This window comes from Pinus tabuliformis, chromosome 2_1, assembly GCF_031772625.1.
Source record: "Pinus tabuliformis cultivar Carrire ecotype Pingquan chromosome 2_1, CPIR1, whole genome shotgun sequence".
NCBI classification, from domain to species: Eukaryota; Viridiplantae; Streptophyta; class Pinopsida; order Pinales; family Pinaceae; genus Pinus; species Pinus tabuliformis.
The window spans coordinates 493,821,498-493,848,359 of NC_142299.1; the positions used below are offsets into that span (position 1 = coordinate 493,821,498).

A 26,862-nucleotide genomic window follows, 5' to 3' on the forward strand; every position below is an offset into this window, starting at 1 on the left:
GTTTGGTAGGACTATATCTTCATCATGTTCAATATATCACATGGATGCGGTGTGAGAATTGAACTAGTTAACTTCACATTGAAAAATTTGAACAAGTTTTTTACAAAACACGGGATCACCATCTATGCAAAATAACTTCACATCAAAAAACTCGAACAAATTTCTTAACAAAACACCCAATCACCATATATCCAAAATATCCAAAACTTCATAAACAAAATTAAATTAATACATTTAAATATTATATATTTTTTTTCCGACAAAATAAAATACAATACAGCCTTTAGCCTTTTATATATATATAAACGCATCGATACACACCAATCTGACCACCTTGACATTAAAATTCTATTACATTAAAAGAAAGTTAAGACGACATTTGCTTTTTACTTCGTGGGTAGAAAAGGAGACTGAAATTGGACACCATACATCACAATTGCTTCCATTCATATATAACACTAGCAAAGAAGTTAACTACGTGATTCTGATCTTTTTGGATCAGCCCTGGTTAATAAAGGCATCCACTTTATTGTTCATGCTTATGGACAGGAATTTCATGCAAATGGGAGGATTGACTTTAGCCAGAGCCAGAAACGAGGAAGGAAGAGTCCAAACGCCATCTCCACATATGAGACCAGAAGCCACTGCAGGAACCATTACGTCAGCATTTTTGCGGTTCATCTTCTGCCAAACGAATACAATAGCCGTCCCCACGCACATATCGATGGCAAAGTAACCTCCCTGGTAGAAAGGTATAGCCATCGCCATTGGCAGCGGAATATACTGAGACACTTTTTTGGGTACACGGTCTCTTATCAAGTTGATTACGATGGCTGCTGCGAAGAAACCATAACAGATAGTGAGGCAGTGGTTGGGAAGGGCACCAAATCCTTCTACTCCTAGGATGGCCATGTTTCTGTAGACCAGTGCATAGGGGGCCGGATATTCTCCATTTGGATCTCCCACATTGAAGGCCTTGTAGAATAACCAGAAGGTACAGGGTGCTATTATGCATCCCATGGCGGTCCCAATCACTTGACTCACAAACATAGATCTTGGGGATGACATGGTCAGGTATCCAGTCTTGAAATCCTGCATCAGATCTGAAGCAGTGGAAACTATAGACATCATCACTCCACAGGCAGCTAATCCTGCCAGTACACCGCCATCTTCCTTCCCTGCCCATGCTCCAAAGATGAAGATGGCTAATTTCCCATAAGTTGAGGCCAAGTTCCAATCTGTGAGCCCACATCCATATGCGTTGCAGAATGCCAAAACTGGTGCCACTATGTAGGCCACCAGTACAAAGTACCATTTCACAGGATGAAAAATCTTTGGGATGACCCCTATGGATATGGCAGAAAGGGCCACATACCCAGCTCCGGCTACCCATAAGGGAATGCTGTCCTTCATAAACATCTCGTTACGCCGCTGTTCATCATACGGAATTGCTGCATCCACTGGTGCCTCATTTCCATCACTGGTTACTACTGGAAGTCCATTGCGTGTCCTATTTTTCTGCGATTGACTATACATGGTGGTCACAGTGATGTACAGGATTTTGACGAAATTATATAGTCCATCACCCAATATGAGAGCAATAGATACAAAGACCTTGTAACCTTTGAGGCCCTGCATACTTTCGTCTGAGGCAGTGTACCAGTCTCCTTTGTGGTTATGTATGAGAGGCCACATAAGACCCCAAGAGATGACTGCTCCGAACAATATGGACAAGTTTACCAAGTGAGGACAGATCATCCCAGCTCCTATATATGTCGCGCTGAAGTCGAAAAAAAATCTGCAATACACCTATTTTTGGTGAAGTTTTGATTGCCTAGTTTTGAAAATAAAAAGTTGGATAAAATCAAAATGTGAAGTAACCGAAACTTCACAATTGAGATTATATATATATAAACCCTTATTAAATCATTCAATATGAATACAACCAAAGACATATACAACCGAAATACATACTCCTGATCCCGAGCTCTTAATCCAAAAGTAGGAAACTGCGCAAAGCCACAATCGTCACCAGATGCAAAAAACCACTGAAAGAAACCCCAGAGAAAACTTAATGTAAAGTATTTTCCAAGAGCTCTGACTTGTTTCCTGCAATATATAAGAGCAATCCACTGTAAGGTGAAAAAACCATTGATATGTAAAGGTGGGGATAATCTAGACTCTGATTATATCCATTTTATCAAGTTCAGAGATCTGTAATGTTTCAACAGTAATGTATTCTGCCATTACCTGGCTAGCTTGTCTCCCTGAGGAGTGTGGAATCCATTTATGATAGTAGCTGTTGCTGTACCACTTGGATAGGTGAGCTTATAGTCTATCACCATTATCTAATAAACAGCCAGGAAAAAATAAAATTCATATTCACTGCAAAGAAGCCCAAAATAAAAATAAAATTCCTAAATCGCTTATTTCGAATCCATATTCGTTCTCGGGATTCCAAATTTCCTTACCTTCCGAAGAGGCACCACAGCTAATAGTCCTATAAAACTCACAGTGAAAAGAAAACCAATAATCCAACTAAGACTTGGATCTTTGATATTGTCTGGAGTATTCCCAGGAGTACTAGTGCCTGCTTGCTCATAGGTCTTTCTGTTCATACCCAACAAGTATAACCCAAACCCCCCTGCCATTATACCCAATTCAGAAAACCAAAATCACAGAATAATTCACAATAAAATGTTTTAGACTAAACTCATACATACCGCTGAATGCAATCCCATAACAAGCCACCACACAGGTTTGAATCACGGTATTCTCTTGTCTGGTGAACGGAGTCTTCAATAACCCGAACTTGTCAAGGAATTTGGTCCATGTTTTGATGAAAAAGTATCCCAGCAATCCGGCAGCAACATTGAGAGAAGGGATGATTCCGGTGGTGAGGTTCAATTTTATGACAATTATACAAAACATAATACCCATGAGCATGCTCAAAAACATTGCTCTGAATGTGATCTGTTCCCACCATGGAGGCACCTTCTTGTCGTCAAAGATCTGCTCTATGCTCAGCTCTTTCTCTTCGATCTTCTTCGAGGTTCCATCCTTGCTTTCCCAGTTAGCATCACCGGAGCTTAATTCTTCTCCATTCTTCACGTGATCAACACGTTTTACAAGCCCTTCTCGACCATTAACATGACCATCCTCTACCTCGAGGGATCTGCTTTCACAACTGTATTGATCCATTTGGGCAGCACAGAAATCAGAATAGGAATTGGATCAGCCAGAGCTAACAAGGTCATATATATATATACCCTAATCTAGCCAGCCATGAATTTTATACATATTTCCTCTCCTACCACAAAATATTATGTAGCATTCACTATTCAAAATAGCCTAGTTCCTCTTAACTCGCTGTGGGAAAGAATCCCTTGACTTTTCAAGTGGCATGCGATATATGTCCAAGATACCAAAAATATCAATCCCTAAAGGAGTAAGAATAAAAACGTACGGTCCTGAATCTGTATCTAAAAATAAAAGAATCTTTAGCCTTGTCCCCACACCTATCTTTTACTTCTAGATGCCTGGAACTTGGAAATCTATACATAAATGAGAGAAGCATATTCACCCTCAATCCTATCCTTATTTTAACCTCGTCTTATTATAAATTGTGAACCTGGATATACATACACATAGAGAAAAAAGTATGCCATTTGAATTCACGGTGAACGCCATACTTAGCTTTCGCTCATTATCTACTTAAAAATCTTTATTTATTTTTAATATTAAATTTACAGACTTGAATTATTTGATTTTAATTATTAATGGCAGAATTGATTAAGGGTATTTAACTTTTTTGATATGAATTATTATTAATTCATTATATTGAATTTTTTTTTATAATTTAATATTAAGAAAATGAATAATTTTTTTCTTTTGAGAGTTAGTGTTCATAAATAATATTTAAAAAATAAAGTAATTAAAAAATTTCAAACAAAATAATTTATTTCTTTAATAAAAACACTATTTTAATAATTAAAACATTTTAATGATATATTTTTTTTTAATTAAACATTTTAATGGTATAAAAAAGATATATAATTATTTTTGTATTCAATATAGAGGTATATTTAACATTGACTTGACTCATTATATGAGAGTGGATATGCATATTGCTGAAAATTTTAGGGTGCATTATGTAAGAGATTTGTAGCATGTTTTAGTTGCAGACTTCACTCATCATCAGAGACCAAAAAGCATAATGATAGAAAACATGTGTTTAGGAGTGTTTATAGAGAAAAAACCCCTCAGCAGTAAAGGCATCCCCTTGAGGCCAAAACAAATCTAATACCAAATGTATGTTTTAACCCTGTACAAAAATTACCTGCATACGAATTATAAAAGCATAAAATAAAGAATGACGAGAGCATAAAACATAAAACAGATATACACAGATATTTTCCCCTAGAACCCAAAATCGGGACTACCAAATTGATTTTTCATTATGTTACTTTAAATGTTACAATACATATATATACATGTTGAAGCATCCATATATACTTTCTAATTGGTCCAACTAGAAGAGCCTGTAGTTCTAGGGCCAACAATATAATGATAGGAAATAAAAAGGATGAATGGATGAGGTTATGGTACATGGAGCAATGTATTGGAGAGCATCAATTTGGCAACAATGTATTGGAGAGCATTTTCACATGTGTTCTCACATATTTGGAAGCATGCTCACATATTATCACTTGGGTTTTGTATATTATTACCTCCAGTTGGCCTCTCACTTCCTTTCTCACTTCCTTTGTATCCACGATGGTATACCAATTGCAATTGGTACCTATGAAATATATCAATGTTATCCAATATTTGCAATGTTCACCTTCATTTTCAAACACAATGAAAATACTGGCATATAGATGGCGTGCAAAAGGAGAGAAGTTATATGCAACGTTAATCTTAATATTATATGCCACGTTAACTTTAATTTTATATGCAACCAACAACTTTTTTAATGTTTTTATAATTTAGGGATTGTGAATCAATACAGTCTTTGGATCTGGGTTATTATTTGTAGAGATTGAATACACTGCTATGGGGTTGCTTGTCCTAGAGATTGAATACGCTGCATTATTTATTTTGGAGCTACATCATTATTTATTTTGGATCTTCAATACATTGCTATGGAATGTCTTGTCTTGGATGCCATGACATGCATTGGAACAATCGTGCCATGCATTGGAACAAAGTTGCACATCGTTATTCTCTATGGATACAATGAACACCATTATTCTTTATAAATACAACGTTATATGTATACAATAACGATGGACTAATGGTATATGCATATATGTTCAACCTTATATGTGCAAAGTTCAAATTTATTATGGAAGAATATTCAAATTTATTAATTTCTAGGCCACACTTCTAAAGAAAATTTTGGTGGAGATCGGCCATATTCCCTAACATCATTATTCCACAACATTTTGATTGTGTTTATTTGCCCCATGAGAATCAACATAGATTCTCTATTTATCTTGTGCTTCCTTTAACCATTGCCTAATTTGTTTTACTTGCTCTTCCATCTCTTGAATTAGTTCTGGTCCGACTATCACCCTCTCCTCTAACCTATCCCAACTTAGCGGTGTTCTGCAAAGTCTGCCATATAATGCCTCAAATGGAGGCATTCAACTGTGGTAACTGTTATTGTATGCAAATTCAACCAAGGGAAAGTAATTTTCCCTTATGTCACCTGGTTGAAATTCGAATTCGAGTTTGATGACCTTGAAGTTCGATAAAAATTCGATAGCAAAATTGTTTGGAATAAAATTCGACATTAAATTTGACATGTTAAAAAATTAAAAAATATATAAGAATTTTTTCAAATAATAGTTCCCTTGCATTTCTGAACCGATCGAAGACCTCATCCTTGGTCTTTAAGAAATAGATCCATGTTTTTCTAATGTGATCATCAATAAAGGTGGCAAAGTATTCGCCACCACTGAGAGCTCTTATGGACATTGGACCATAGATATCTGAGTGTATCAATCCCAATACGCCTTCCACTTTGTTTTTACTCCTGGGAAAAGTTGCTTTAGCATACTTCCCTAGTACGCATCCTCTACATATATCATCATGCTCAGTACTAAGGACTGGAACTCCTGTCACAGTCTCTCTGAGCATCCTTAGTGCTTTGTGGTGTAAGTGTCCCATTCGCCTGTGCCATAGCTCATTTAGTTCCTTTTCACCATTAAGATTGTTGCCTATCAGTGCCATTGGAGACTCGAGCTGCAATCTATACAGTTTGTTGCTTCGAGCTCCAATTTGTCTCTCCTTCTTCCAGCTTGGATGTTTGACATATACTTTCCTTCCAATGAAGTATACATCGTATCCCTTGTCCTGTAACTAGGACACTGAAATCAGATTCATTCCTAACTCGGGCACATGCAGAACATTAGTGACTCAGATGTTGGTTCCCGCTTCCGTCTAAAATGTTATGGTGCCTCTCCCTAATGGAGTACACATCGTTTTGTTTCCCATAGTAATCTGGAAGTTCATTTTTTCTTCTTGATAGCTCGAGAAACATTCTCGTAATCCAGCCATATGAGCTGAAGCCCCACTATCAATGTATAAAACATCTATCGATGATGAACATGACAAACATGCGAATTCTTCTTCTAATATAGAAGATAATCTGAAGACATCTTGATTTCCCATCCTTCTTAGTTCTATCAATCTCTGACACTTTTTCTGCCCCCAGCAACTTCTACAGAAAAGACTGCGTCTTTACCTGAATACTACTCTACGCTGAAGCTTCTAAGCTACTCCCTCTGTTAGTAGCAATTTCAACCTGGAAATCATCTTCTCTATTAATTCACTCAAAGAGGGATTTTCTTATGAAAAAATTGCCCCTCCAAGACTGGCCTGCGGAATTCCTTTGGGGTTTCAATTTTCTGCCTATGCAGTAATTTCGAACTCCCTTCTTCTCTCCAACACTTAGCTCTTTTGGTATGCACTTATCTCAACCCTAATACCATGTGAAAATCTCAAAATATAAATCCAACTGTAGTGACTGATATTATTTCTTCTACTTATTAATTCATAAATAAGTTATTCACAGTGTTCTATGGCAAATATCGAAATAAATTCTACTGCAGCCTTCACAAATAAAATACTGCAAAGAAAAATACTAGCACAAGGATAATCACAATGACAGTTATTTTTGGACAATTGTCCCCGGAAAAACCCGGTGTGTGAAAACCAGTGCAGCAAATGAAGGTTTCTTTATTAATCTTCAGCAAAAATCTCATGTACAACATGCAACTAGTACAATAGAAAAGATATCTTTGTAAGAATTTTACAGACAACTTTCTCACACTCCTTGGTGAGTTCCTTATTTGGGAGAGGACCTATTGTCCCCTCCGTCACTCAATGCATCAACTTCTGCGTAGTGACTATGCAGTCCCAACGTCTTAGCTTTTGCATTGTCCCTCTCCGTCACAGTGTCTGCGTTGTCTCTTCTCTGCTCTGCTTCTTCTGCTCCTGCCTCTCGACTGTTGCTAATACCCTCTCTCCTCCTCACCTGCAACTCTCCCTTTGAATCAATTTCCTCTTGTCGAACTTCGACCAGTGAGGAAATCGATTTTACTCGGGTAACTGAGTATCTGCTTGGTGTGTTTTCCAAATGCCCATCGAAGTCCTTCTTATAATCCTCCAGTTGAGTATTCAACGACCCAAATTAGATTCTAATCAATGGCTTAGATCATATTGACTTGATCTTTGTCTTCTTCTAGAAGTTTCACCCATAGTTAGATTAATACCCTTTAATTATTTTAATTTCTTAAGTTTAGACTTAGGCACTCATTAAAAAATAATTAATTATTTTAATAAAACTGTCTCCGGTGGAATTTCCCAAAATGATTTCTGGGTATTGTGGAATACATGTGTGTTGGAAATAATACTGAGAGGGGGGGGTGAATCAGTATTATCAGATCAATAAAACTTTTTCAATGCTCAAAAACATATACGCTACTTCAGTTAAGTGAACCCGCGTGTACACGCTGCTGTGTCTAAAGCAACTAGCGTATATCCAGAAATCTTATGATTCAGTTAGCTTATCTTCAGTAAATGCATCAGAACATTATTAACCATATTAACAGTAAACAGGTGCAGTATAACAGAACAGATCATCACACAAAAGCCACACACATGAACACAAAGATATAAGGTGGAAACCCAATGTGGGTGAAAACCACCTGCTGCAAGTCATCTCAATCTTCTTCTTAATAAGAAAATACTTTTACAATATTTGTACTGGTGCAGTCTTATACCAGTACGGGAGCTACAACCCCCTTTGCTTTTGTACTAGCCGATCCATTTACTAGTACACAGGCTGCTACCTGCTACAATGCTCCAAAGATCTCCCTTAGCTTTTGTACTAGCTTAGATACTAGTACGTAGGTGCTTGCCTACAATCTTCTCTCCTCCAGGTACCACGTTTCATCAATTTTCAGACTGGATACACTGAAGCACAACACATAAGCTGAAAGGCCACTTTTCATCCAATTTTCATACTGGACCCATAACTATCATTGAAGCTCAAAACAATCATCAAACTCTGAATTACTGAAACCCTGTTAACAACACCGTCACCAGAACACAGAGCAGACACAGAACTCTATAATAACCATCAGACCCATCTGCAACTTCAAATATCAAGCTTTAAAATGTATACGCTACTTCGATGAATCAAACCCGCGTGTATACGCGCTTTTGCCAAAGGCAACACGCGTACAGTTCTAAAAATAATTTCTCATAACTTGCAGCTGTACCAAATTTCAGTTATACCCAGAACAGAACATTACGTCAGTAGATCTAGAAATACGGATAATCAATCATATAAATATAGTTCATTTCAAACCATTTGATCCCGATCTCTCCTTAGATCTAGTTCTCCATCAACCGGTGAGATCTCTCCTTGGCTCAGATCAAGCAATACATCATCAACCCATAGCCTGCATACTGGATCTAATACTTCATCAGATATTCAAGACTTTTCAGATACCCTTGCCTAATGATTTCCTTCTCCTTATATAGCCTTAGGCCTTGTTCAATACCAAGAGCCAAAACCATAGAAATCCAATACCATCAACTTCAAAACTAGGGATCAACACGTCCGCCAAGACGCCAAGGTCCAAAACCATAGGCACAACTTCCAAGGAATAACCGCCATGGACCAAAGATAAGTTTTCCACATACACGCGCTTTTACGGAAGCCAACCAGAGTGTACACGCGACTTGGTATATAGCGAACCTGCGTATACGCGACTTGGTATATAGTGAACCTGCTTGTATACGCGACTTGGGCTTAATGAACCTGCGTGTATGAACTTTCTCTTCTTCTTATAGTCTGGTCATCAATTCCTTGCTGCTGACCTTCTGTACTATGATTTTTCATCAGTGAGGTTTGCCATCAATGACAACACTTATCTCATAATGCCAACAATCTCCCCCTTTGGACTTGATGGCAAAGCTAACTTGTCACACTTAGAATTATCATCTGATTCCTTTGAGCTATCCTCCATCAGTCACATCTGATATCTCTTCTGAAGATTCATCCAGTTATACATAAGTGAGATATTCTTCTATGAGAGGGTTGCCATCAAGTACAACACATGCATCATAATGCCAACAATCTCCCCCTTTGGACTTGATGGCAACAACACCAAATCACTCTCCCCCTTTGACATCAAGGGCAAAGGGTGGACCAAGATGTTCTCTTCTTTTGCTGAACATTTCGTTGTCCATACTCCCCTGAGTATCTGTTAAACTCTCTGAATGATCTCCCCTTTTGTATATGCCAAAGTGTACCAATCTGTCAATGCTCCCCCTGAGTACATGCCAAGTCTCTGTACTGCTGAAGTGTGTTGTTCATGCTCTTCCTGACTGTAGGCAAGATCTGCAAAAGATGTTCTTCAAGAAGAACATGACTCTCTACATCATAAAAGACCTTCCTATCACCAAAGAATCATACATACATCCATCTCTCAACTAGGTGAGGATATACAAAAAATGACTCATCCACCCAACCAAGTGGGGATACATCAAAAGTTTACATATGACAACCAATAATATTGCATCAATCATCCCAGGCATAGTGGGGAAACCAAAATAGGCCGTTACATGACCTTGACACCATGAAAGAGATACCACAAAAGAGATATATGACATAGAGACGAAAGAACTAGACCAAGACTTATGAAAGTCACCAGAAGCATCTGATAATCACCATTCAGATCAGCAACCAAGAGATCCTTCTGTTCTCCTCTCGCCTTTGTTCCACCTGAAGCCAACAACAAATGTGAACCAGAACCAAAAGCTTTAAGATAATGCCAACAATGCATCATTGGAAGATTATCTGCTCCCTCTGAACCTGTGCCAGATGATCTCTGTCAGATCCATATCAGACTTTCTGCAACCAACATCTGTCCCTGCTGATTTCCTTCAAAAACTCCATATACGCGTCTGCATCCACATAAACAAGCGTATATACGCGGATAGGCCTTATGAAACTCGCGTACAACCATTTTCATATCAGCAACCTGTAAATGTCCTGCAGCAAGGTATGTCTGAACATAGATGTCAACTCCTCCTTTTAATCATCATCATGAAATCATTCACATTACATGTGAAACCACCATAGCCACTACATCAACGTCAAGATCTACATGATCCAAGTATCATTACTTGGGAACATCTGCATCAATCAACATATGTAAGGATCAACCTATCATCATATAGATAAGAACTCATCACCATGTCTCCAATAAAGCAACTTTGAGTAGTCATCCATGTATCAGCACTATGTATCTTGAGCTCAAATTCTTTTGACAAAGATTCTTGATATCATCATCAGCAACAATCCTTATCCGCATGAGTGCCTGCATCATAACTGTATGATATTTATGCATATGACAACAGCAGTATATAAGTGACTCATCATCAAGTGAGGAAGATGTGTATTCAAGCTTTGTACTTCTCCTTGTTCTTATGAAGATCACCATGTAAGCACCATATATGCATCATCAAAGAATCAACCATAAATCTGATCTGAACATCTTCTATGTAACTTCAAGAATCATATGAGAGTTTATCATAGACAACTCACAACCACATCATAGCAAGATATATCATTTAGCCATATAAGAATCATCACCAAGGATAATGCCAACAATGAATTACTAAAGGCATATGCTCCCCCTCAACCAGTGCCATCTGTTAGATCTGATCATGCATATATCAGCAATAAGCATCAAAACATCATCATCCTCAAGTTAGGATCAAAACACTTCTAGACATCATACAAGTAACAAAACATTTCCACACATCCTCAGCAGACTGTAACCAATAGAGCAAATAATAGACTGAATCATATCAGATCCTTTTTCTGATCCTGTCCCCACTGCTTTTCCTCAGACTGACATATACGCGACTTTGCAGTGTTTAACTCGCGTATATACGCGACTTCCCTTTAAGGAACTTGCGTATAAGATTCAGGACACTGAAGTTTTACACTTTCAGCTCCCTCTGAGTCTGATATGTCTGTGTTGTGCTGTGTCTCAGTACATTGTGTTGACTGTACTTCCTTCTTCCTCCATATCTTCAAGTGTGATGAGGTTTTCTTCTTTTTGTGTGATGTCCATCCTTTGTTCCTGCATTCCTTTGCTATATGTCCAAGCTTGTTACATGCATAACATCTAACATGTTTCATGTTCCTCCTGTAGCAATCAGCAGCTTTGTGACCAAACATATTGCAAGCAAAACAATATCCATTAAAGTACCTTGAATGTGATGATCTTTCTACATGATGGTCTTGAACCCTTCTTCTTCCACATCTAGCTGCAACATGTCCAAGATTATGACATACATAACATTCAACATTATTCATAGGAGGAGAAAAAGATTTTCTTTGAGGAGTCTCTTTCCTTGATTGTTGATGGGGTTGACCTTTCATCTCCTTGTTGATCATTTTAAATTTCTCTTTAGAGTTCCTTGCCTCACCTTGTGAACTAGATTCACCTTTAACAGATTCATGAAAACCAAGACCGGTCTTGATAGCAGGAGACCTTTGACTACTAAGAATATCATCCAAGACTTTAGAACTATCTTGAAATCGTAAAAGCTTATCCTTTTCTTCTAGTTTACCTTTCGAGATATTTACCTCAACCTGAAGCTGTTCTTCCTTTTCAAGAGATTGCTTTTTCAAATCTTCTTCATCTTTCCTTCCTTCTTCCATTTGTTCCCTTAGTTTGAGAATCTCCTTTTCTTGTTCTTCATTCAGATCCTGCTGCATTTGACGAACTCGGAAGGCACATTCTAGTTGAGATTTTAAGCTGGTGGCTTCGTTTTCTTGTATTGCAATAGCTTGGAGTAGATCTGTATTCTGCTTCTTTGATTCTTCAAGATCTCCTTTTAGTGCGAGGATTGTAGCTTCAAGATTTTCATAGTAGCTGGATCTATCTTTGAGTTTCTTGATGGTTGTGCTTCTTTCGTTGACTTCTTTTCTTAATGATGTCACTTCATGCTGCAATTTTTGACATTGGTCTTCCTTGTCCTTGAGAAGCTTTCTCACCTTGTTTCCTTCTTCTAGTTGGGCCTTTAGTTTGGTAACTTCTTCTTTGAAAGCACATTCCCTTTTGTTCAATAGATCTTGTTGATCTTTAACTTTGTCTGTAAGCCTTCTAAATACTGCCTCTAATTGATACTTTTCTTGCTCACCCATAAAAGCATGTTCAGTAGTGTCACTATTACTTCCATCACTTTCACAGGGAAATATAGCAGGAACATCAGAGGATAACACATTCATACCTGATAATGATTCTGAATCTAATTCTGAATCTGATTCTGAATCTGAAGAACTTCTTATACCTAATCCCCAATCGACTCTCCCACTGTCATAGATCTTCTGAGATGTCTTCTTCTTCTTATGAGCTTTCTTCTTAAGCTTCTTTCCCATTGTTCCACGAATCTCCTTCAAGCGATCAATCTTCTACCAAAGGACCGGCTCTGATACCAATTGTTGGAAATAATACTGAGAGGGGGGGGTGAATCAGTATTATCAGATCAATAAAACTTTTTCAATGCTCAAAAACATATACGCTACTTCAGTTAAGTGAACCCGCGTGTACACGCTGCTATGTCTAAAGCAACTAGCGTATATCCAGAAATCTTATGATTCAGTTAGCTTATCTTCAGTAAATGCATCAGAACATTATTAACCATATTAACAGTAAACAGGTGCAGTATAACAGAACAGATCATCACACAAAAACCACACACATGAACACAAAGATATAAGGTGGAAACCCAATGTGGGTGAAAACCACCTGCTGCAAGTCATCTCAATCTTCTTCTTAATAAGAAAATACTTTTACAATATTTGTACTGGTGCAGTCTTATACCAGTACGGGAGCTACAACCCCCTTTGCTTTTGTACTAGCCGATCCATTTACTAGTACACAGGTTGCTACCTGCTACAATGCTCCAAAGATCTCCCTTAGCTTTTGTACTAGCTTAGATACTAGTACGTAGGTGCTTGCCTACAATCTTCTCTCCTCCAGGTACCACGTTTCATCAATTTTCAGACTGGATACACTGAAGCACAACACATAAGCTGAAAGGCCACTTTTCATCCAATTTTCATACTGGACCCATAACTATCATTGAAGCTCAAAACAATCATCAAACTCTGAATTACTGAAACCCTGTTAACAACACCGTCACCAGAACACAGAGCAGACACAGAACTCTGTAATAACCATCAAACCCATCTGCAACTTCAAATATCAAGCTTTAAAATGTATACGCTACTTCGATGAATCAAACCCGCGTGTATACGCGCTTTTGCCAAAGGCAACACGCGTACAGATCTAAAAATAATTTCTCATAACTTGCAGCTATACCAAATTTCAGTTATACCCAGAACAGAACATTACGTCAGTAGATCTAGAAATACGGATAATCAATCATATAAATATAGTTCATTTCAAACCATTTGATCCCGATCTCTCCTTAGATCTAGTTCTCCATCAACCGGTGAGATCTCTCCTTGGCTCAGATCAAGCAATACATCATCAACCCATAGCCTGCATACTGGATCTAATACTTCATCAGATATTCAAGACTTTTCAAATACCCTTGCCTAATGATTTCCTTCTCCTTATATAGCCTTAGGCCTTGTTCAATACCAAGAGCCAAAACCATAGAAATCCAATACCATCAACTTCAAAACTAGGGATCAACACGTCCGCCGAGACGCCAAGGTCCAAAACCATAGGCACAACTTCCAAGGAATAACTGCCATGGACCAAAGATAAGTTTTCCACATACACGCGCTTTTACGGAAGCCAACCAGAGTGTACACGCGACTTGGTATATAGCGAACCTACGTATACGCGACTTGGTATATAGTGAACCTGCTTGTATACGCGACTTGGGCTTAATGAACCTGCGTGTATGAACTTTCTCTTCTTCTTATAGTCTGGTCATCAATTCCTTGCTGCTGACCTTCTGTACTATGATTTGTCATCAGTGAGGTTTGCCATCAAGGACAACACTTATCTCATAATGCCAACAATGTGTGTAAGCCTCCCTGCAAAATTTGAGACTTAGAGCACATCCAATGCTACAAGAAATCAACAGTTGTCAACCCACATTTATCTAATGCATATGAAGAAATGAAACTATCAATAGCACTAGAATCAAATAAGTGAGTATAAATTTGGAATTTCGTACATTAAAGGGAAGGAGAATGTAGTGGCAGATGCTCTAAGTAGAAGACCAAGGATCTTTTCCCTTATACCCATCAAGGTAGACTTGAGGGAGCAAGTGCTAGAACATCTCTTGGAAGATAACTAGTATTTAAAAGTAAGATCTGGGCTTGATAGTAAAGATGCAAAAGAACCTAAGTTTGAGGGATATGAACTAGAGGATGATGGACTATTATGATTCCATGGAAGGATGTATATCCCTGATAGTGGGGATATTCGAAACACCATCCTTAAGGAAGCCCACAGAGCACTGTATTGTGTGCATCCTGGTGTAAAGAAAATGTATGCTGACACAAAGAAACTTTTCTTTTGGGCAAGCATGAAGTGCGATATTGTCCAATTCGTTGCAAAATGTCTTGAATGTCAGCAAGTGAAGGTTGCCCATCGTCACCCAGCAGGTCTCTTGCAACCTCACGACATTCCTATGACCAAATGGGAGGTAATTTCTATGGATTTTAGCGTCGAGATACCCCTTATTCCACGAAGGCACAATGTCATTCTTGTCATGGTAGATGAACTAACGAAAAGTGCTCACTTTATTCCTATAAAAGATACGTATGAGGTTGTTGACATAGCTCGGGTATTCATAAATGAAATCATCAAATTTCATGGAGTTCCTAAGAAGGTCATATCAGATAGGGATACATGATTCGCTTCAAGCTTCTGGACTTGTATGTAGTTAACCTTAGGAACTCAACTAATTTTTAAGTACAGCTTATCACCTTGAGACTGATGGACAGACAGAAAGAGTGAACCAAGTAATAGAAGATATGCTGAGAATGTATGTTATGGACCAGCAAACACACTAGGAAAAGTACTTGCCCTTGGTTGAATTTGCATACAATAACAGTTACCACAATTCAATCGAATTTTAAGGAGAGCCGAATTAATTCGGCACAAATTCGCCGAACTCAAAAATGAATTTCATTTCGAATTCAAACTTAATTTCATGGCAAATAAATTCGATGACTTTGGAGTCGGCGGTCATCAAATTCTGAGGAGGCATTGAAATTCAGGAAAGGCGGTAATATTAGGCATGTGGTTTTTTTCAATTTCCCATGGTTTTCCATAATGCATGTGGTCCTATTAGGGGCCCACAGTTTTCATTACACCCGAGGATGCAGCGTAGGAGTGTAATTTTTCCTTTCCCTCATGTAGACTCTATTCTCCATGAGTCACGACTCACTGTCGACTCTCGAATTATGCAGGCCTGCATGAAGGTTATAGTAGTTATGAATAGTAGCAAATCACTCCATCATTATCGCAATTTGGTTTCATCCCTGCAAAAACAAATGAAATGAAATACAAAACTTTCAAAGAGATTGAAATTTTAATGGAAGTCGAAGTTGGACTCGCAATTTGTGAAGGTTTACACAAACTTGGCAATTAGCTTTACGGATTCATTTAGCACAATAAATAAATAATACATCTTTTCCAGAAAGAGATTTGATTTATATCTCTCTTGAAGTACAAAGGATATCACATTTTTTTCAAATAATTTTGAAAAGAAAAACAGTTTAGAATATTTGACTTTTTCTCATATTTAATAAATTAAAATTCAAATGGATAGTTAAAAATTGAAATACAACCATTGAATATTTTATCCATATTCTTAGTTTATTATATATATATATATATATATATATATATATATAAAAGAGATGTGGTGCAAATAAGAGGAAGCGGTTGGGAAATAATGTAATGGAAATGCAAAGTGTTCAAGCTTCTCCTTTAAACTTTTCCTGACTATGAAATATTTAATATATGTTTTTTGTTTTGATTTTGATTTTAATGAAAGGGAATGCTTAGGGAAATAATGTAACGCAAAAGAGAACTGGGTTTAGCTTCTTTTATAATTTTTTCCTTCGAGTGAAATATTTAATATTTGTTTTTTTAATTTTAATTTTACTTTTAAACTTAAATTTGAATAGAATTAAAATTGTATCAACTTACATATATTAGTGATGTTGATCATAATTAACATCTATTGAGATTTTAAATTGATTTAATAATATTTAGAAAAAAATTCTTATATATTTTTTAATTTTTTAACATGTCAAATTTAATGCCGAATTTTATTCCAAACATTTTTGCTATCGGATTTTTATCGAACTTCAAGGTCATCAAACTCGAATTCGAATTTGAACCAGATGACATGGGAAAATTACTTGCCCTTGGTTGAATTTGCATACAATAACAGTTACCACAGTTGAATGCCTCCATTTGAGGCATTATATGGCAGACTTTGCAGAACACCGCTAAGTTGGGATAGGTTAGAGGAGAGGGTGATAGTCGGACCAAAACTAATTCAAGAGATGGAAGAGCAAGTAAAACAAATTAGGCAATGGCTAAATAAAGCACAAGATAAATAGAGAATCTATGTTGATTCTCACGGGACAAATAGGAATTATGAAGTAGGGCATCAGGTTTTTATCTGCATCAGACCTAACAAAAGCACTATCCGGTTTGGAAAAGGAAAAAAGTTATTGCCTCGGTTTATTGGGCCATTTAAATTTCTGGAAAGAATTGGACTTGTCATCTATCATCTTGCACTGCCACCTCACTTGCATAAAATTCATAATCGTTTTCATGTATCTATACTAATTCTAAGACATTACATAGTTGACAAATCTCAAAACCTTCAATGGAAAGAACTGTAGGTATCAGACGAGGGAACCATTTTGGTCGAACCATTACGTATACTAGAACGTAGGGTTCAACAACTCAGGAACCCCCTGTTAGACCAAGTTAAGGACCAATATGACAAGTATAGTCCTGGATTGGCTTCCTAGGAAGACATAGAGACCATATACTAGAAATACCCCAACTTATTTTGATTTTGAAGCACTTAAAACCTTATTTTGTATATCTTTACTTTATTTTGGTTGGATACTTGAGACTATTATTTAAACTATTATATGACTATGAAAGGTTACACGTAAGAATAATTTCAAACTATTATGCTTAATGTTGTTGGTACATGAATATAAATATGAGTAATGTTATGAATGTGATGTCTACAGTTTTACTTTATGTATCAACATGAATGACGAGATGGAAATAAAAGAATGACTACATTTGACTACTTACTGTGAAAGCTAACTTACATAGATATTGGCTACACAGCGAAATATCAATATCATAGATGGCAACACGATAGAAATGCAAGGGAACTGTTATTTGAATACAACGCAACGATGTCGCAATGTGTAATATCAGTATTCATTGCATTTGCCCTCATCCTCTTCATCGCTTACGTTCGAACTCAGGAAGTTGGTAATTCGTCTCGTTCCCTTTTATTCTTTTAAATATTCGTATAAAACGTTGCAGAGATTGATTTGAATACCTGTGATCAAACCTTTCAAGAAAGCATTTTATGAGTTTGTAACGGCAATATGTATACGATCAATTGTGGAAAGTAATAGTGCACAAATTTCAACCAGAAATTCATGGCTCTTAAAAAGAAAATAGCCAGTGATTTCCAAAAAAGCGCTAGATACAACTAGGTAGCCAAGAAATTGTCATTCAATGTGGGTAACAATAATAAATAATTCTCCATATTTAAAAATTATATATTTCTTTATTTCGATATATCAAATCTCTCCCTGGACAAATGTTTTGCCATTCAATCTGGGTAACAATAATAAATAATTCCCCATATTTAAAAATTATATATTTCTTTATTACGATCTATCAAATCTCTCGTGGGACAAACGTTTCTTTGAAGGTCTTCAGAGTGTCTTGAGGATTTTGGTTCCTTGGACTATATCTATGTTGAATATAACCTAAGTTGTAAATTCTTAACAAATAGAAATACTCAGAATATTCATAAATCGTTGAAACGCTATATCTTTGACTTGTGAAATCACCAGGCATCATCATCGACAAAGCAAATTTTTGTCAAATAGTTCCTTACGAACGATTACAGTGCCTGGAGAAACAAGTGGAGATGGTACTCAATTCCACTGAAAGAGAAAGACGTTGTGAGGGAAGCATGAAGAGTCTATGGGAGGGATAAATACTTTACATAAGTAGCGAACATACCTTAAAGGCCATAGGTTGTTGAAGAATCTGTTGCGGAATTTGTTCAGAGCAATAAAGCTCTGGCTTCCTTCAAAAGAGGGACTAGCATGCCATTGATATGGGAGGCGATTACGCGGTCTATTCCTCCCAAGAATTTTCCACCACCGAACACTGCAGGGACGGCCTAGCCACCACCTACCAATCTGCAAATCCTTTGTCATGATCAGCAATCTCAAAGAGAAGCCGTTCAAATGCACCTCGTCCTTTTTCAATCTTGTTCGGGAGAAAAACATGATTTAATATAAATGAAAACTATGAATTGTCGAAGTTGTTAGTTAAGTCGTAGTCGAACTACCAATCCTTCAAAAGAGGGACCAGCATGCCATTCATATGAGAGGTGATTACGTGGTCTATTTCTCCCAATAATTTTCCACCAACACACATGGCAGGGACATGGCAGGGACAATCTGACCACCGCCTACCAGTTTGTAAATCTTGTGCCATGATCAGCAATCTCAAAGAGAAGCTGTTCAAATGCACATCGACCTTTTTCAATCTCGTTCGAGAGAAAAACATGATTTGATATAAATGAAAACTATGAATTTTTGAAGTTGTCAGTTAAGTCTTAGTCGAACTACCAATCCGTTAAAAGAGGGACCAATGTGCCATTGGTATGGGAGGCGATTACGCGGTCTATTCCTCCCAAGAATTTTCCACCAACGAACATGGCAGGGACGGCCTGACCACCGCCTATTAGTCTGTAAATCCTTTTCCCTGATCAGCGATCTCAAAGAGAAGTCATTCAAATGCACCTTAGCCTTTTTCAATCTTGTTCGAGAGCAAGACATGATTTGATATAAATGAAAACTATGAACTGTCGAAGATGTCAGTTAAGCCGTAGTCGAACTACCAATTGCCGTAGTGATATTGGAAAATGGCACGAATTCTTATTAATGATACACTCTACGATTCGGTCAGTTTCTGGGATCACCGATAGGGAAATGCAATCAAAATGGCCATTTGGCTGCAATCGGAAGTTTAGTTCTAGCATTTTGGGTGTCACAACCCATCAGACGCGTTAACTAAAGCTTCTATTTGCATAAAACTACATTTCAGCACAGCTTTATTGAACGGGGCAAGGATCGCTCAGAACACATAGATGTTGTAAGATTTTTGAGATACACAGATCTAGATCTGCAAAACAATAAACAAGCTTGCAAGAGAAGGAAGGAAGCGAGCAAGAATTGAGAAAAGAATAAAAAATTGATTCTACAATATTAGTTTTAGAATAAATACATAAAAGCAACTAAGTTAAGCTTAGTTGTACATGCAATAACTAAAGCTAACTAAAGCTAAGTGTGCTTTATCTTATGTTAATGTGTACATGTGCCACATGCAAGCAATAAGTTAACTGGAGCTAATCTAGGTGCATGTACACCAACACCCCCCCTTAAGCATAACTTAGGTGAGTGTGATGCAAAATGAATGAGTCCCGGCAACATGGCCATTTTAGGTACCCATATACAATGCATAAAAAGGAGGAAAGAGGGAAAACCCATTGGGAAGAAAACCCACCCTCAAAATATAATGCAAAAGTAGAGAAAAGACAACTGCCAGGCAGTCGTGTCCTTCACCCCGAGACGATCTCGCAGGAATCGAAACTTCTGCTCAGTGAAAGTCTTGGTGAAGATGTCAGCAATCTGCTCGGAACTAGGACAGTACTGAAGATCGATGATCCCATCATGAACGAGTTCTCTAATGAAGTGCATGTGGATCTCGATGTGTTTGGTACGCTGCTGCTGCACTGGATCTCTGCAAAACTTTAGCGTACTTTGATTATCACACCAGATGACAGTTGGATGATGGACACTAATCCCAAGCTCAGATAGGAAATGTTGTAGCCAAATTGCCTGAATAGTGGCATTGACCGCGCCTCTATACTCGGCCTCTGCTAATGATAAAGCAATGGCAGCCTGCTTCTTACTTGACCAACAAATTGGGCCGGATCCCAAACTAAGTACATAACCAGAAGTAGACTTGCGATCAATGGTGTCGCCAGCCCAGTCTGAATCTGTGAACCCGGTGAGATTCAAAGAACAATTGGCTGCATAATGAATCCCATAGGTGATTGTCCCCTGGAGATATTGAAGGATGCACTTTGCAGCATTCCAGTGTAACTCATGTGACTCCTACATGTATCTCGAAACTGCTCCGACAGCATAGGAGAGATCAAGACGGGAGTGAGTGAGATAAAGAAGACTTCCCACAAGCTGGCGATACAATGTGCAATCAACCAATGGTGTGTCTTTGCCATTCTCAAGCTTTATCCTTGATAAGAAAGGTGTGGTTGCTGGCTTGCAGTCACTCATGTGAAATCGTGCCAAAAGATCTCTGGCATATTTTGGTTGAGAAATGGTAAAGCAAGAATCACGCTGATGGATCTCTAGTCCAAGGAAGAAATGTAGCAAGCCCATGTCTGTCATAGAAAACTGCTTATGCAATGAAATTTTGATGTTAGTAATGACAGAAGCTGAACTACCCGTTATCAAAAGATCATCTACGTAGAGTACTATGATCAACAAGGAGTCAATTTTCTTCAGAAAATAAACATTGGAATCAGATTTGCAGCGTACAAAATTTTGAGATAACAAATAAGAATCCATGTTTGCATACCATGCTCTAGGTGCCTGCTTGAGGCCATAGAGAGACTTCTTTAGTTTGCATACCAGAGATGAATTCTGCATGTGTCCCGGTGGCTGCTCCATGTATATTTCCTCATCGAGATCACCATGAAGAAAGGCATTCTTCACATCCATATGATGCACCTCCCATCCTCTTGCTGTTGCAATGGAGAGAGCTAGCCGAATGGAATCCATTTTTGCCACTGGAGCAAAAGTCTCATCATAGTCAACACCATGTACTTGCTTAAAACCTTTTGCTACCAATCGTGCCTTATATCGACTAACTTGGCCATTTGATGCTTTCTTGGTCCGGTAAACCCACTTGCATCTCACAAGTTTGCGATTTGAAGGTAGCAGAACCAAATCCCAAGTCTGGTTCTCAATGAGAGAGTTATATTCCTCATCCATGGCGGCTTCCCATTCAGGATGCCCATTTGCTTCTGCATAAGTTTGTGGATCAGATCCATGCATCATATAAGCATGCATGGGCATGGATGGCTCCATAGCTAAGAGTGCTTGCAGATCTTCCTCAAACAGAGGGATAGAGGCAGGATCATCAAGGATATCACTCATGCTGCGCAATTTTTGTGTTGAAGGTGGTCGAGAATCTTCCGAACTACATGCAGAAGTATGATCTCGATGTTCAACAACTGGTGGTCTAACAGGGGTCACAGGAAAAGAATCATCTTCATCAGAATGTTGGTCTGAAGTTTCATTTGCATACTCATCAATGAGTGGTGATGAAAATTTGGTAACAAGTTCATCTATTGGTGCATGCGAAATATCTTCGTCAAACTTTACACTCCTTTCAATAAAGAGCTCTTCAGTGTGGATATCAAGCAATATGTACCCTTTGACTTCATCAAAATATCCAACAAACATGCATGCTTTGCTTTGAGGCTCCAAAGCCTTTCTCTTCTCTGGAGGAATGCGGGCCCATGCTCGAGATCCAAAAATGCGGAAATGACTAACTTCAGGTTGCATGCCAGTCCAAGCCTCAAAAGGTGTTTTTCCAGTAACATATTTATGAGGAGATCTATTATGGATGTATGAGGCACAATTAATAGCTTCGGCCCACAATTTCGACGGAAGAGATCTTGCATGCAACATGCAATTAGCCATCTCTTTCAAAGATCGATTTTTCCTTTCAGCCACACCATTTTGCTGTGGAGTGTAAGGAACTGTATGCTGCAACTGTATGCCTGCTTCATCACAAAGATTCTTGATATTTTTGTTGACATATTCCGTCCCATTATCTGTGCGGAGTATTTTGATGTGTTTTCCAGACTGATTTTCCGCATGCGCTTTGAAAATCTTTAGATGTTGAAAAACTTCAGACTTGAGTTTCAAGAAGTAAACCCAAGTGAATCTCGTGTAATCATCTATAAATGACAACACATATCTTGCTTTTCTCATTGAAAGCACCGGAAATGGACCCATGAGATCACTGTGTACAAGTTCCAAAGGTGAAGAGGCTCTCCATGCATGCCCCTTCTCGAATTTTTCTTGTGGATGCTTTCCAAGAGCACATCCATTACAAACACCATCTGAAAATTCAATGGTTGGCAATCCTTTGACCATCCCTTGCTTACTAAGCTGTTGCATATATCTGAAATTCAAGTGCCCAAATCTCTCGTGCCAAATCCTACTTTCTTCATTTGCATGCGTAAGTAGCAAAATAGAATCTGATTGAGGAACAAAATCAGAAAATGTATACAGACGAGATTGATCATTTACCTTGCCAGATGCAATCTTCAAATTGGTTTGCATGTCAGAAATGCTCACAGAATCTGGGGTAAATTCCACTTTCCTTCCGCTGCCTGTGTGTGTCATCCGATACACTGAGAAAAGATTCACAGAAAGCCTTGGAATATGCAAGACATTTTCAAAACTTCCATCTTCAAATTGCACTCTTCCTTGTCTAGTTGCTGCAACTGCAGAATTATCCCCCATGAGAATGGGAGGACCTGAGTATGCATGTAGAGAAGAAAAGGATTCCTTTGAAGAAGCCATATGATGTGAATCGATGATCCATTCTTGTGGTGCAGAATGAATAGCAATCAAACCATGCCCGTTACCTCTTGGATCTGGTGCTTTTTCTCCAGACTTCTTCTTAGCATTCTCAGGAATGTGGTCTCCAAGATTGTGTTGCTGGAGTGTCTGCGCCATAAGATCTATAGTCTTCTTCATGCATGCAGATTCAGGATGAAAACCACGGTGGCAATAATTGCACATTGATTGCCCTTTCGTTCCTTTCCTTTCCTTTGAGCCAGATGATCCATCAGGGGGTTTGGGATGTCCTCCCTTTCTTGGATCAGGATCCTTCTTCCCTTTTCCTTTCTGATGGTCTTTGGAATTTGCCTTTCCTTTTGCATGCACAGTAAGTGCATGCGCTTTGGAATTTTTAAGTGTGCCCATTTTGATGAGCTTATCTTGCTCATGCATCAAATACTGAATAAAAGAATCCAGTGAGGGCATCTTCCAAGCTGCACCAGTTGCAGATCTGACTGTGTGGAATGTAGAGATGAATATTGCATACTCTGGACCAAGTTTTGATAAAATGGAAAGAATCAACTGATTTTCTTGCTTGGATTTGTCGATCCCGCATCCTTTCAGCTGAACCAACAAGGTTTTATACCTTGTGAAAAAATCTTGAATGTTCTCAAAGTTTCTCGGATCTAATGAGTTTAACTCATTTTCAAGAATGTGACCTTGCATTTCATCCTGTTTTCCAAACAATCCTTCCAATTTTTTCCATACTTCATTTGGAGTTGAACATGATTCAACATGAAATAGCAGTTCCGGAGAAATAGATAAACATAGGATGTCGAAGGCCTCGTCCATGCGATTGAAATATCTTGTTTTCTCCATTGCCGATGTTGGTTCAACTTCCGTTTCCATGGTTATTCGAAATAAGCCTCTACTTCTGAGATGAAGTTGAATCTTTGGCTTCCATTCGAAATAATTATATGGAGTGGGAATTGTCGATTGTGGAAACTCCAATTTAGACTCCATTCTTTGTTGTTGCTTCAATCTTCTGAACCTGCAAATAAAATTGCTTGTGCACTGATTACAAATCCCTGTGCTCTGATACCATGTAAGATTTTTGAGATACACAGATCTAGATCTACAAAACAATAAACAAGCTTGCAAGAGAAGGAAGGAAGCGAGCAAGAATTGAGAAAAGAATAAAAAATTGATTCTACAATATTAGTTTTAGAATAAATACATAAAAGCAACTAAGTTAAGCTTAGTTGTACATGCAATAACTAAAGCTAACTAAAGCTAAGTGTGCTTTATCTTATGTTAATGTGTACATGTGCCACATGCAAGCAATAAGTTAACTGGAGCTAATCTAGGTGCATATACACCAACACAGCTAGTCTATGTGCATGTACACCAACAACTGGAGCTAATCTAGGTGCATGTACACCAACAGATGTTGAAGTGCCAAGAACACATATACACCTTTTTGGAATAGCGTTTCCAACTTCGGGAAGGAAATTGATGGGGAAGACTGAAATTTCAATATATAATGCGATGGGAAAGCTTCTAGCAATACCTGATCGGATCTTGATAAAAGTACCCCGTACTCTCAAGAAGGAAGGTTGGAATCCTGCTTGTCTCAGCCGCCAATCGAACATTGCCTAATCCCGATCCGAATTCCGACAGTTGCACTCGTATCTTATATATTGACACCGGTATTCAAAAAAAGTGAAATCAAGAAAAGACCACAAATAATCACAAGCCTAGAGATAGGTACCTTGCAAATGAAGTATTCATTTAGTGGAAGCGAGAAATTGGAACCAATGAATTATTGATGTTATGTATATTTTTAAATAAAAATATAATATATGCATATGCATATTTATTTTCTAATATGGTTTTCAGAATTTTAATTTAATTATCTATTCATATTAGAGGAGCTCTAAGTTGTAGTTTCCATGAAATATTTTAAAAGTCATAACCTAGTTAATAGAAGAAATGACTTTCTTTTTAAAGGCATTTTTTCTGGTTACTTTTAACCAAAAGCAACAGAGATTTTAAAAAACATTAGTTTAAGTTGTTTAATCTACAAGATTCAATTGCAACAACAAGAACTTGTTAAGGCACTAAATAATAGTATAAAGAATATCAAAACCCATGGTTTATCTTATCTTGTTTTTAATATATATCATGCGTACATTTTAATAATATTTAATACGTAAAGATTATAAGATAATTTTTTACTTTCCAATTGATATGGTTAACATTTAAGGATACATACTTTTAAGAGTATTACAATCAACATTTTAAATAGCTTTTTCTCTACATTATATACAAAGAAATATTAAAACCCATAACTATTTCTATTTGTTACTTTATTTTTGGATAAATATGATATATCTCTTCTTCTTTTTTTATATACATGCGAAGACCATATAATATCCCACGTGAATAATTTACTCATAATGTTACATTACAAAAAAATTCTAGCTTGAATATAAAACAACACTTCAATTCCCAACATATTTTATGGGATTGATATTTCTCACACTTAATGACAGTTCCTAAGAGTATCATACCTCATGTTAGTATCAACATCATAAGTGACCCTAACACCTATTTATAGAGAGATTTTCTACTTGTATTGATAGAGGAAAAATATCATAAACTTTAATAGGTAAATCCTTGCTTAGAGTTTTTATACACCAATCTAGTGTCTAACTTAAGAGTAACCTTAAGAAGAAATTATACACCAATTTAGTGTCTAACTTAAAAGTAAACTTAAAAAGAAATTATTAATATTGACACCTTTGAACTACTAAATATATCACCTCGTAAATTATTGTTACTGTATGATTTTTATATATGGTATTTAATCCAATGTCATGATTATGATAATATTTATTTTGTAAACATTATGATTTAGTGAATATTCATTTGTTCTTTAAATTAATAATGTTGAAAAATAATTATCATTTAAAAATAATTATAATTTTTTGTATGCCTTCAACATGTTGACCTCAAACAAGTTATAATTATTTATTTTGATGTTTAAATGTCACTTCCTTGTTAAAAGGATTTTCAAAATTCCTCTCTTATAGCTTGTTAAAAGAAGGTGACCAAGGGACATATGCATAAGCGAATAATCAAAATGGAGAGGCATTCACAACCTCCATACTACCTATGCATCTCCTACCTTAAACCTTGTAATACCCTTGTTGATTATGATGTAAATATAAATACTTTGATATTAGGCTCGTGAGCCGTATGTACATAGCGATTAGGTTGTTGAGCCGGAGTCATTTTTGCAGGCTTGTGTGCCTATGTGTATGTGTATATGGATTTTGGGGCTAGCTTGCCCATGGACATATATGTCATTTTGG

At 37.4% G+C, this 26,862-nt stretch overlaps 1 protein-coding gene across 1 annotated transcript; it reads right to left on the bottom strand.

Annotated features, from left to right (window-relative positions):
- Positions 1-265: 265 nt before the first annotated feature.
- LOC149201093 (putative metal-nicotianamine transporter YSL7) lies at positions 266-3,312 on the bottom strand. The gene is made up of 5 exons (XM_089402856.1): positions 2,724-3,312; positions 2,472-2,644; positions 2,251-2,348; positions 1,975-2,109; positions 266-1,798 (listed from the first exon to the last, which is right to left on the bottom strand). The coding sequence occupies exons 1-5, from the start codon at positions 3,199-3,201 to the stop codon at positions 499-501; spliced, it is 2,184 nt and encodes a 727-aa protein (XP_089258982.1). The 5' UTR covers positions 3,202-3,312; the 3' UTR covers positions 266-498.
- Positions 3,313-26,862: the final 23,550 nt, after the last annotated feature.

Excerpts from the sequence above, each read along its gene's own strand:
- LOC149201093 (XM_089402856.1), bottom strand. The coding sequence starts at position 3,201 with ATGGATCAATACAGTTGTGAAAGCAGATCCCTCGAGGTAGAGGATGGT. Across the intron at positions 2,110-2,250 it reads CAGGGAGACAAGCTAGCCAG|GAAACAAGTCAGAGCTCTTG; the intron begins GTAATGGCAGAA and ends TATATATTGCAG. Across the intron at positions 1,799-1,974 it reads TTAAGAGCTCGGGATCAGGA|ATTTTTTTTCGACTTCAGCG; the intron begins GTATGTATTTCG and ends GGTGTATTGCAG.